Source organism: Mus musculus, chromosome 16, assembly GCF_000001635.26.
Source record: "Mus musculus strain C57BL/6J chromosome 16, GRCm38.p6 C57BL/6J".
In the NCBI taxonomy this organism is placed as follows: Eukaryota; Metazoa; Chordata; class Mammalia; order Rodentia; family Muridae; genus Mus; species Mus musculus.
This window is the reverse complement of record NC_000082.6, coordinates 88,623,698-88,635,459: the sequence shown is the minus strand read 5'-3', so window position 1 is coordinate 88,635,459 and position 11,762 is coordinate 88,623,698. Positions and strand designations below refer to the sequence as shown.

Sequence of the window (11,762 nt, the reverse complement as noted above, 5' to 3'; positions counted from 1 at the left end):
CTTGTCTTTGTGTTACCCTCTGTCCTGATCCCTGTACCAAAGATGGGATCTTGGTTTATTCAATAGTTTTTTTTGCCTGGGTTTTGGATTGCTGCCCGGAGAACTATGTTGAACCTGCCAGCTGCCAGCTGGGCAGCACGGACCTAGCAGCCATGTAACCTCTTGCTGACCTTTCCCGATCCTGTCAAGAGCTCACTTTGTTCCTGCTATTCCCTGTGCCCCAGTTCACTCTGCCCATCAGTCTACACCAGATGCCTAAGGGTCCCAGTTAATAGCTTCCTACCCTTCAGTACCACTCCCGGGTCTTCTAGCCTGTGAATTACATGTCTCCTAGTGGCTCGCCTTTGATCTATGTCTCCTAATGTGGACACTGTCCATTTGAATAGCAGAGTCCAACCACTAACCTTCATTGCCCTATGCCTTTAAAGTGAAGGGATGGGCATCAGGGGGGGGATCTAAAGCTCACGTTCTCTTTTCTCTTTGGAGTGCATAAGATTTATGTTACAATAATTTTTAGTTAAGCAAAATCGATATAGGATTTGGGATTCATACTAGAATGCCTTGCTATGCATCACATCACGAACTGTCAAATACTAGGGCACACATGGTGGGGAAGGGCACAAAGCAGATGGACTGTGAGATTTATGGGAAGAATATGCTCCTAGTACAATTTATGCTTATATTAAAGTGGTCTTCTGTAATCTAGTACAATAAAATGTAAAAGTGTTCCCCCCCAAAAATATTTTACTTTGTACCAGTAGTGAAAGAAAAATTTCAGGAGAACCTAATCTCTAGTTCACGTTGTCGTTTGCATGCCTTCTGGCATGTAAGAATATTTTTTTTTCCAGCTGCCAGTAAGTGTACATTCTTGAGCTGTGCATGTGTGTCCTTTGATAACTTCCATTTGATAATTTTAGTAAATCTGTGGTGTTTCTAATTAAAGAGAGAGCTGTGTACATTTGATGTCTTCGTCTTATTTTCCATTGTTGTGTGAAAATGCCAGGACAAAAGCAACTTAAGACAGAGTGGATTCGTTTGAGTCACATTTCCAGGTTATAATCTATCATTGTGGACAAGTCAGGACAGCAGGAACATGAAGCAGTTAGCCACATATGTCCATTGGATTGGGCTGGAGAGATAATTCTGTGATTAGGGGAAGCTGTGGCTATTTCAGAGCACCCAGGTTCAATTCTCACAACTCACATCGCAGCTCACAATTGGGGGTTTAAATGACTGAGATTCTCTCTGTGGATGCTAGGAACCAAACCCAAGTCTTCTGGGAGAACAGCCAGTGTTCCTAACCACAGAGACATCTCTCCATTTTCCAATTAATCTCCAAAATCATGCCGGATACTGTACTATTTTGTGTAGGTTCTTGTGGGTGTTGATCCTCCTAACACCATTTTCCCTTTAAAAAAAATATTCTGGTGAGAACCAGTCTCCAATGCTTCTCTGAGACCAAGGTGGGCAGAACTGAAAGTGGCTGAATCTTACCCCATTGTAGTCCAGTGTAAATGAAGAGAATTGTATGTAACTCCACCCTTTCATAGTTCCTAAAGATGGCAGCTGATCCCAGTCCCCTGGCTCTGTTGCTTAAAATCTGAGCTGTTGCTGTGACTGTAAGGACAGCACTTACAGTGTGTCTGGGTGTGGAGTCATCAGAGATGGGTCACTAAAAGGCCTGTGCAAATTTCTCAGAAGTCAAATGTCTATGGAATTCCATCAGCTTCACTACTGCTCAGGAAATTATGATAAATTTATATAGAAGATTTAATTGTTCCAATTATAAACATGTCTACATTCTAATTTTAAATACAAATATAATCTGATGGCTGTTTTTTAGGAATATTTTATTGACTACTACTGCAGGCATGAGCTAAATGAGTGGATCCAGAGTAATCCTACACTCCTATTTAGTAACTGTGATCAGAATTGGTTTTCTGTAACTTACTAAGATCAGGGAAATGTTATTTTAAAGAAATAGATGGCAAAAGTCATGAAGACATTGAAAACAGTCACAAATACAGTGTGTGGCTTTCATTTCTGATTTGCAAATAGAACCACGGAACTGTCCCATACCTTATACCCTTCACCTGGATTACTGCCTGATGATAGACAGAGAAGTAGTAACAAGGTTTTTCATCATGAAATATATTGAATTCCCTTCATTTCCTGATAACAAAACAGAAGAAATTCTCCAGACAACCAGGAGAATGGAGTTACATGCAGAATGGGGGATCAAGTAGGAAGAAAGGTATAGTATCATCATCTTCATAAACTATAAAGGTACTGTTTATATTGATATACACAGTGCCATGCATTTTATCCTTTAACTACCATGATAGAGACAGACAGATGTTTTAATTTTTCAAGGTGTGTGTTCTTTTCTGTTTTTCTCTGAATTTGTTTTACTTCTTGTAGGGTGTGTGTGTGTATGTGTTACTCCAGTGTGCTTACAAGTGCTTGTGCCAGGATGTACATGTGGAGGCCAGAGGAATGTTTATAGGAGTCTGTCCCCTCCCTCCACTTATGGGCCCTAAGGTTAGAGATGAGACTGTCAGGCTCAGCGTCAGGAAACTTAACAAGTGAGCGAGCCATCTCTCCAGTCCTGACAGGGTTTACTTCTTAAAGATTCCATTACTTGAATGAGTAAAGTTTAATTTATCTCCAATAGGGAAAAATATTTAAAAACATATGACAAAACAAAATAGATGAAGAAACAAAAGAAACTAGCTGCATCTGCATCAGTAAGTTCCCCTAAGTAAAATAAGGTTAAACATGGAAAAGTGTTTGGTGGTGCTAAAACACATTGTTACTGGATTCTGGCTGAGATGATGGGGGTGTGGCTTGGTTGGTAGTGTGCTTTTGTGGAGTGCACATAAGCAAGCATGGTGCTGCAACGCCTATAATCCCAGGCTCATGGAAGCGGGGCATCACAAGTTCAAGGTCAGCCTTGGGTAGATCGTGAGTTTTGGTCCAGTCTGGGCTATATCAGGCCCTGACTCAAAACAGAACAAAAGCAAAACAACAACAACAAAAATGTAGAAACCTGTTACTTACTTAAGTATTAGTTGAATAAACTAATAAAGACATTAAATAAACAAATCTTTTTGATTTGTTAATACTTAAAAGGTAGCCCATTGTCCACATTTAAATATTTTAGAACTCTTTCAGATTTATGGGAAGCTTATAAAAGTAATACAGATTTTAATTTAATCTGCCTCTATTAGTAGTAGCTTATATTGATACTTAGACTGGTCATAATTAGTGAACCAATATAGATTTTCTATGAGCTGGTCTTTATATGTTGTGCTGAATTCATGAGTTTTCCGCTGAAGTTTTCTCAGCATCCACTGAAAAATTCTATGAATATATATCTGTGTAAGAAAAATTAAAATAGTGAGATTGTTTGCTTTAAAATGGTTTATTGTCCTTTAAGTGTACTCTGATAAACTGTTCTCCACATGTATATAACTGAGAAAAGAGGTTCAAAATAAAATAAGAGTAGTAATGATTGGGCACAAACTAGCTCTTCATTTTAAAAGAAATGTGACTACAATTATGGAGCTTGTATTTAATTGTCTTCCAAATAAGGGAAAAATATCTTTTCTTTTTCTTAAACAGATATTTACCCCTGTGAAAGTAGAGATTCTAATTGATTGATTGATTTGGATTCCTGCCTCTAGAGAGCGCTACAGTAGGAGCATTTGTGTGTTGAAATAATCACAGTACTGGACAAAGGTCAGGAGTCACATGGATCTTTTCAAGGTGCACAGCAAAGGAAAGGAGGTAAGGGTGGATCCTGGAGAGCAAGCAGCAAGTGCCGAGAACTACAAGGATCTGTAGAGTTCACCAACGCCTTCCTTACAGCTTAATGATTAATCACACAGGAGAGGGAACCACGTGAAGTTGGAGAGAAGCCACCTGATAGAATTAGCCAGGGAACCCAGAGCTCAAGTGAATCATTTAGTTTCCCTCCAGATACAGCAGAAAATTTAAAGGTACGTTTTGCTTAGGCAAAAATAGTCAGAGATGAAAGACTGATAGAGTTTCTGTTACTGTTCCACGAGAGCAACACTCAAAAGCATCAAATTGCGTCTGTGTAAAACACACTTAGCCCAGAACAAAGCTGGAAATGTCATAGGAAGACAAAAAATATGCACCAGACAAGATGTTAAATAATAACACCTGGCGTAAAACTGACATTTACAAAACATGCAAAGGAACATGGAGATAAGGTTCAGACTACGCCTAAACATGAGTCTATCAAAGCCAAAGCAGAAAGTATGAGGATGCTAACGCTCTGTAGGAAAACCATTACAACAGCAAGATTAACTCTGCTTACAGAGTTAGGAGAAATATATTCATAGGACGTAAAGGTATAAAAGGTAAAAGGAGAGACCTAGATCAGACTTTCATGAATAAAACTACAATGACTGAGATAGAGAGCAGGGTAGGTCATTTCACCAGACCAGACACTGGGGAGGAAAGGACTCACAAATGACAGTCATAGAAACATTATATCCAGACAGAAAAATAACAGGAAAGGATAAATTCATTAATAAAGGAACCTATAAGCTTTTCAGATTTGTGACGTAAAATCCAAATAAGACTGCAGTAGGAGGTAGAATAATGTATTCCTCTCACCTGGTTCCCACTGACTATGATCCCTGACACAACACACACACACACACACACACACACACAGACACACACACACCCTGCCCCACCACTCCATCCTATAAAAACCATGCCATCCTGTTTCTTCTGATGCTCTGGGAATTAAGACCCTGTGTGACTGCTATTCCTGCTATTACTTGCTCACTAACCGTCTACCCAGAGGCTATGTGTAGCATACCATTGCCCTCCCACTAAAAGAGATAATGGCACCAGACTTTCAAGGTTATTAAAGCCATAGAGTCAAGTGAACCATGTGGGCCTTTCCCACAGCAGCCCCTGTCTTGCTTCTTCTCCACTTTTCTTATTTTGTTTCTAAAACCCCAAATGTCCTCATGCCAAAGAACAGGAAATGTAGCCTCTCCAAATCTTATACATTAAATTCTACATCTGTTCTGATCAATGCACACAAAGCAAGCTCATCTCCATGCAAGTGGACTGATCCTTAGAAGGCAGTGAGAACTAAGAGGAGCTTCTGTTTGTTTTTTGTTTTCAGATTCCAGCACTTGTGCTGGGTTCAGGGGACAGAGGTAGTAACATTCTTCCTCTTTTGGTATTTAGGAAGCAGATTTTCTATACAAATATGACGTACTTACAATTACACACATCATAGGTAAATCCCCACGATTTACTCTATCAAACATACACCTGTGTGTGTACTCAGTGAATGACAAAAGGGATAAGTTTATCTTATTAACAGTAGTGCCCAGCTAATTATGCCATGGGTCTCTGATGATGGATGTAGCTGTGGGGTGTGGCAATCCAAGACATTTCTCATTCAATGTGACAGCAGCATAACTTCATGTTACTGATAAATTTAGTAAGCAAACCCACAGCACACATGGAGAAACCACCATCTGGAGATTTAACTTATTTGTGGTTTACATATTAGACAATGTTACAGAATCAGAAAAATATGTACTGTTTATGATGACTGTTTTCTAGATTAAACAATCAGTTGACCACTGGAGTGGAAAAAAAGAAAATCTCTCCCATTCTAGTTGAGAATCTATTGACAACCTATGGCTGCTGTTAGAATGAGAGTCAGTTTTCTTTAGGGATGCATATCTAGGGTACCTACACATGCTCAGTAGATCCATGCGTACACAGGCAGCAATAAGTGTAGTTAGTAGCTTTAAAAACAAAATATATTGAGTTGGGACAAAAATGGGGGTAGGAAGATAGGGAAGGGAGAGATTGTGGGCTGATCTTAATCATAATATACATGTATGAAATTATCAAACAATAGATATGATTTCAAAGTCTTCAAGCTGCAGTGTAGGGAATAAAAGGTATGGTGTTGCTTAGCCATCTCCTCATTTAATAAAGAGAATTATGACCTGACTCACTCTATTTTTGGTTTATTCAAGAATCATAAAATGTGTTTATAGTGTTCCCAGTATTAAAGGGATTTAAATAAATGTGAATGTTGAGATACACACCCAAAACAGAAGTAAACCTGATGCTGGTGTGGATGTTTCCTGATGTAGCAAATAGAAAAAAAAATGTCTTTATAATTGCAAAACCCTCATGAGTGAGTCCCAAGAAATGTTTAGAATTTCTAACAAGAAAAGTCACCTATGGCCGTTCTCATGGCAAAGGAATGGGCTCACTAATGGGCTTCCTTATTAAATAAACAAGTCTGTTTTGCCTTCAAACCGATGTGTTATCATAGCTGTGACAAAAAAATAAATTTAAAAAGCAAAATTAAATTAAAATCTAAAAGCAAGGCCCAGTGCTGGCTGTTTGCTGGCTACATTGGATTACTGTGCTCCAGGTCAAGTTTGTAATCAAGTCTGCTGAGGACTTCCTGGGTGGATAGATAATGGCCCAGACTTTCCAACCCCCACCTCCTTTTTTTCCCCAGATTTCCCCTAGAATACACTGGGGATCCTCTTGGAGATGTGCTCATATTTTTAAATGCAAGAATTTGAGCTTTAAAACATTGCATCTGAGAATATAGTAATAGAATAGTAGGCAATGCATGAGTTCTAGTTGCATATTTTCTGACCCTAAGATGTTGGTTGCTTCAGGAAGGTAAGACTGAAATATGGGTCAAAGAAAACTGTCCAGGCTCTATCGTTTTCCCAGCCCAACAGATGCCAGTAAGTGGGTATTCCTGGAGACATGTGCTGTAAGCAAGCACTCTCCTGAAATGAAATTCTTCAAGGAACACTGAGAGACCGCTTAACCAAATGACATGGCCTAGATTGATTTGTAGAGTACAGTGACACAACCAAGCTACAACTATGATTCTGTTTAGCAGAATAAACTGGGACTTTTCACTTCCTTTCCAACTATACATTGTGGCTCTAAATGACTATAAGGGAAAAGAAACTAAAACACATGGAAAAGATAATTTATTTACAAATATTTCGTGTTTGAGAAAATACTCTTTGTAGAATTATAGAAAAATTGGCTGGAAATATACTACACAAATTATTTACAACATTATTCTGAGACTCACAGAGGTAGGCACCAAAAGAGACCTGGCTTTCTGTGTACATAACATCTATCAAAAGATGTATGCTAACATCTTCAGTTTCATTCTAATAAAAGATAGAATGGTGACACATATTCTTTGGGTGTGGATCTTCATAAAAAGTAGCAAGTATTTTCAGGTCACCATTCCTTACTTGGAAAGATACACTTGAAAGCCATATCTAAATTAGTCTTCCCAAAAGTGGAGTGTGTTCCTAATTCAGGTTAACTCTACAAAGAAGTATTATGTGTTTCGGATCAATTTTTTTCAATATTTATCACTTTTTCCAATGTGTTACATATTTGGGTATATATATAGTTTTATTTTATTCTTATGTGGCTTTACATAAATTCTCACCAACTATACCAAAGGACTAATGGGTTTTTGACAGTAACTTTAAGAAACTGTTAAGACTGTTAAAGGAAAATTACTTCTAATGAGAACTTGAATACGAAGGACCAGATTGGTTTTGAAATGATAATCATTTGGAAGATGATGTATCTTTTATGAGTTAGTGGGAGGACTGCTTAGTAAGCAACTGGGTGGCAGTCTAGTGACATGCAAGGAGGGTGGACTATAGAGAGAACCAACACCCAGCACCGAGGTATATAAAGATGTCTAGCAGGTACCAAGCATACTTCAACAGCGTATTCTCTGCAGTTTAATCGAGGCCTGGTTGTCTGTCTCTCTATTGCTATTATGTCTAATAACTGCTGCTCAGAAGTCCACAGCTCTTCGTCTTGTAGGAATTCTAGTCATGTTCCTGTCACCTCACCTGTCACCAGTGGTGTCTGCTCCACTGAGACAAGGGGTAAAGATGCCCCTTGCTCTCCTACTAGCAGCCAGGGCAGCAACACACCACGTGACAACTGTCAAGAGCCCTGCGGTGAGCCCAGGAGTTGCCAATCAACCAGCTGCAACAGGAGCACTGGCAGCCCTTCAGTCTGCTCTCCGATTACTTCCGGGATATCTGGATCCCAGGAAGGAACTAGCTGTCTTCCCAACACGCCCCGCCATTCCAGCTTTGGCCGTCCAGCATTCTGTAGACAGCCTATGAGTTGCTACGTTCCAAGTTACCTGTCTGATGGATGCCAACCCTTGGGCTATATGACCTATGGCCGTCCACCATGGAGAAACCTGACCTACGGGAGCCAGCCTTTCAGCTGCATGCCTGGCTGCTACGGGTCCACAAGCTATAATTACAGCAGCTTTCAGCCCTACTCCTCTTCCTTGAGTGGCTGGCGTTATCATTACTAAAGAAAATCATGAAGATCTGAAGCAAACTCCTGCTCCTGGCTTCTGGAAAGATCAACCAGCATTACTGGGAGGGCTTTTGTTCCCTGGGGCTGCATTGTGTATGCTGATTCTACATTAATCCTTTTTAGCTGAACTTCTTGGTGCCTTAAGGGTGTGTATCACTTACTTCAGTATATTTGCAGAGCTTGACATATTGTTTTGCTTCCATAACACGCTTTTCTTCAGCTCTCATCACAATTAAATCATGGCTTCTCATAAGAATCATGCTTATCACGTGCCATTATTTACATGCGATTGGCTTGCCCCTGTTTTCTCCTGAGAAACTATTAGCATCGACTACTCTAAGTGCCACTGATGATTCTTTGGGATTAACTATGAAAAATATTTTTTTTAAAAAAGTCTAGAAGTATTTCTTTAATTATTTATGTAAAAGAAATCTTTTTAAATGATTTTAAAAGAGATCTGTTAAAACTGTGAAGGTAAGGGTCCGAAAAATGGCTCAGTGGATAAAGGTGCTTGCTGCTGTGGGATACTTGCTGTGAATTAGGCTCACTCTCTGAAACCTCAATAACAGTGGGAGGAAAAATTCGACTTCATAAAGTTGACCTCTGACCTTCACATATATGGTGTGCATCAACAGACACATAATCACACACACAAGCACACAGACACAGACCGAGAGAATGAGAGGGGGGAGAAGAAGGAGGAAGAGGAGAAGAGGGAGAGAGAGAGAGAGAGAGAGAGAGAGAGAGATATTTTAAAAACAGAATGGCACGGATAAATGTAAGGTAATGTAAGGTATGTGTTATGTAGCTGCATTTGGAATCTGATATTAGGACACTTCTAAAAGCTGGGAATTTCATTTCAGTAGGATGATAATAGGAAGTTAAGCTTTTGATTCTATAAGCCTACAGGTTTATATTGGCTTAAGCGCACAACATATGTATTAGTTTAAATTTTGTCAGGCTCATCTTCTGACATCACTGGAAGAGCCCAGCAGGATATGCACACAGTTATGTACAGATTATTTGACAGAAATGTCACTATGGTGTGGCTACTAAGAGGCCCAACTGGGGGCATTCCTTGCTGCTTAGTCAGCAGGGAACTCATCACCTTGACTTTGCCTCTCTGTAAGTGAGGCAGTTGCAGCTGATGTAATTCCCTAAGTCAAAACAAACAAACAAAACCAAAATAACGAAAACAAAAACAAACAAACAAAAACCACCCACTCAAAAAAAAAACAACAAAAAAATGAAAACAAAACAGGAATATAAAATTTGTAGAACATGCAACAATCTCACATACAGACTAACATTAGACAGAATTAAAGGGGATAAAAGAAAAGGAAAAAGAAAAACAAAACAAAACAAAACAAAAAAACCAAAAAAGCAAAAAAATCCACCCTAACACTCACTAGAACATTAATTATAATTAAGTTGTGATGAATACGAACACTGTAATATTTTGCAAGGCCCATACTTAATAGTTTTGCTTTGGTTTAACAAATCTGAGACACTTTGCTTAGTGTTGAAGATGTACAGTAAAGGCAGACTATGGTTCTCTTATCTAAAGTCATGGTTTTTCGATGGTTGATTTCTCAGTTGCTCACTTCATCTTGAAACTTCAGTATCTTTCTAAAGCAGTCGCTTGCCAAGTCAAGGTGATGCATGCCCCAGGTATTATGACTGGATTTATCATCACTATCAGCAGGCATTAGCTTTTCCATCAGGATCATAGAGAACAGCGCTATATGGAGGGTCTTCTTCAGCATGCCCATGCTGATAATACTCTGTCTTACACTCTCTACTAAACCAAAGTCATACGTTTACAAGCAAAAAGTCATGCATTTGTCATTTTAAAGCAAATTGTCTGGTGTATATTTCCATGTATCTATCTATGCATCTACCTATCTCTACACTTAAGTTTATAAACACATTAAATAGAAAGGCAGATGATAGATATAGATAAATATAGATATAGATATAGATGATATAGATATAGATAGCTAGATTGATAAAGAGATGGATGATAGCTTCAGGATATATTGGAAAATCAATTATTTAATTATTTAATTATTTACTTTTCAAACATTTAACATGAGTTCTATACTAGACTGTAAGAAAAATTATAGAAAGATAATGTAACAATAAAACCTTGGATTACACATTTCTCATGCAGTCTTTAGATTTTTTTTTACTTTATTTCTAGTTATTTGTTATATTGTGCCTATGTGGGAGTCTTTTTGATTTGAGTACAGTATTTGCAGAGACAAAAAGGAAATATAAAATCCCCTAAAGCTGAAATGGTAGGAGTTTATGAGTTGTCTGTCGTGGGTGACAGGAGCTGAACTCAGGTCCTCTACAGGAGCAGCAAGTGAATTATGATCAATCTTCCAAAAAATGTTTTAAAGGAGTAAACATTAAAAAGTAACAAGAATGAGAATTGGAACTTAATGTAAGTGGGTGACCCCTGACTACATGAAAAAAAATCATGTTTTCTTACTAACGAAAATGAGTCACAAATTTTATAATCCACTCATTCGTTCATTTATAACTACAAAGTACCAGCTGTTATAGAGAAGCGCTGCTGTGTAATAAATAAAAAGGTGGATACTTTCATTGTGAAATAACTCAAGCTTTGGAACAACAGTTTCAAAAGGCTATAGTCACTGTGTATAATTTTTCAAATGTTCATCTCTCTCCACACTTAAGCTAACTAAAGTAATCACTCATGGAAATTACTTTAGTTTTAGTTCCAATCTGTATACAATGTTGAAGAGAGGTTATATAAGATTTTTCTCAACTAGATATAGTGACACATGCCTGTAAACCCAGAACTTGGGATGCTGAGCATTGGAGACTGCAGGCTGAGGTCATCAACCTGAGATAAATAGTGAAACCTTGTGAAGGGAAGAAGACAAAAAGATAGAAAACATGGTGTATGTTATTAATACCATGTATAAGCAATACTTGTTGAATAAATAACATGTAGTTGTGATTATGCATTATGACAGGGACAGTGGAGTTCTTTTATAGAGAATATAAAAGTTAGGCAGAGGGGCTACAGATGAATTTGAACACAACATGGCATCTCCTCTGAACAATGTCGCCCTGTGAGTTGAAGAATGGAAATAAACAAATGAGGGAAGGAATGGGAGGATTCAATGAACAGAGGCAGGAAGCTTCAGGTACTAGGATTACTGAAATAAGGAAAAAACCGTGATAAATTCAAAAGTCTGGGAGATGATTAGCTGGGTAAAGTGTGGAGGATCAAAGGCAGTAAACTGAGAAGAGACGGTAGAGATCGATTAGGCAGCAAATATTAACGATCAGTAGAAACCAGGGCA

The 11,762-nt window shown here is 38.4% G+C and overlaps 1 protein-coding gene across 1 annotated transcript; it reads left to right on the top strand.

The window, feature by feature from the left end:
- Positions 1 to 7,793: 7,793 nt before the first annotated feature.
- Positions 7,794 to 8,672, top strand: 2310079G19Rik (RIKEN cDNA 2310079G19 gene). The gene has a single exon (NM_027173.1). The coding sequence runs from the start codon at positions 7,859 to 7,861 to the stop codon at positions 8,414 to 8,416; it is 558 nt and encodes a 185-aa protein (NP_081449.1). The 5' UTR covers positions 7,794 to 7,858; the 3' UTR covers positions 8,417 to 8,672.
- The last annotated feature ends 3,090 nt before the right edge of the window (positions 8,673 to 11,762 follow it).

Coding starts and splice junctions, on each gene's coding strand:
- 2310079G19Rik (NM_027173.1), top strand. CDS start 7,859: ATGTCTAATAACTGCTGCTCAGAAGTCCACAGCTCTTCGTCTTGTAGG.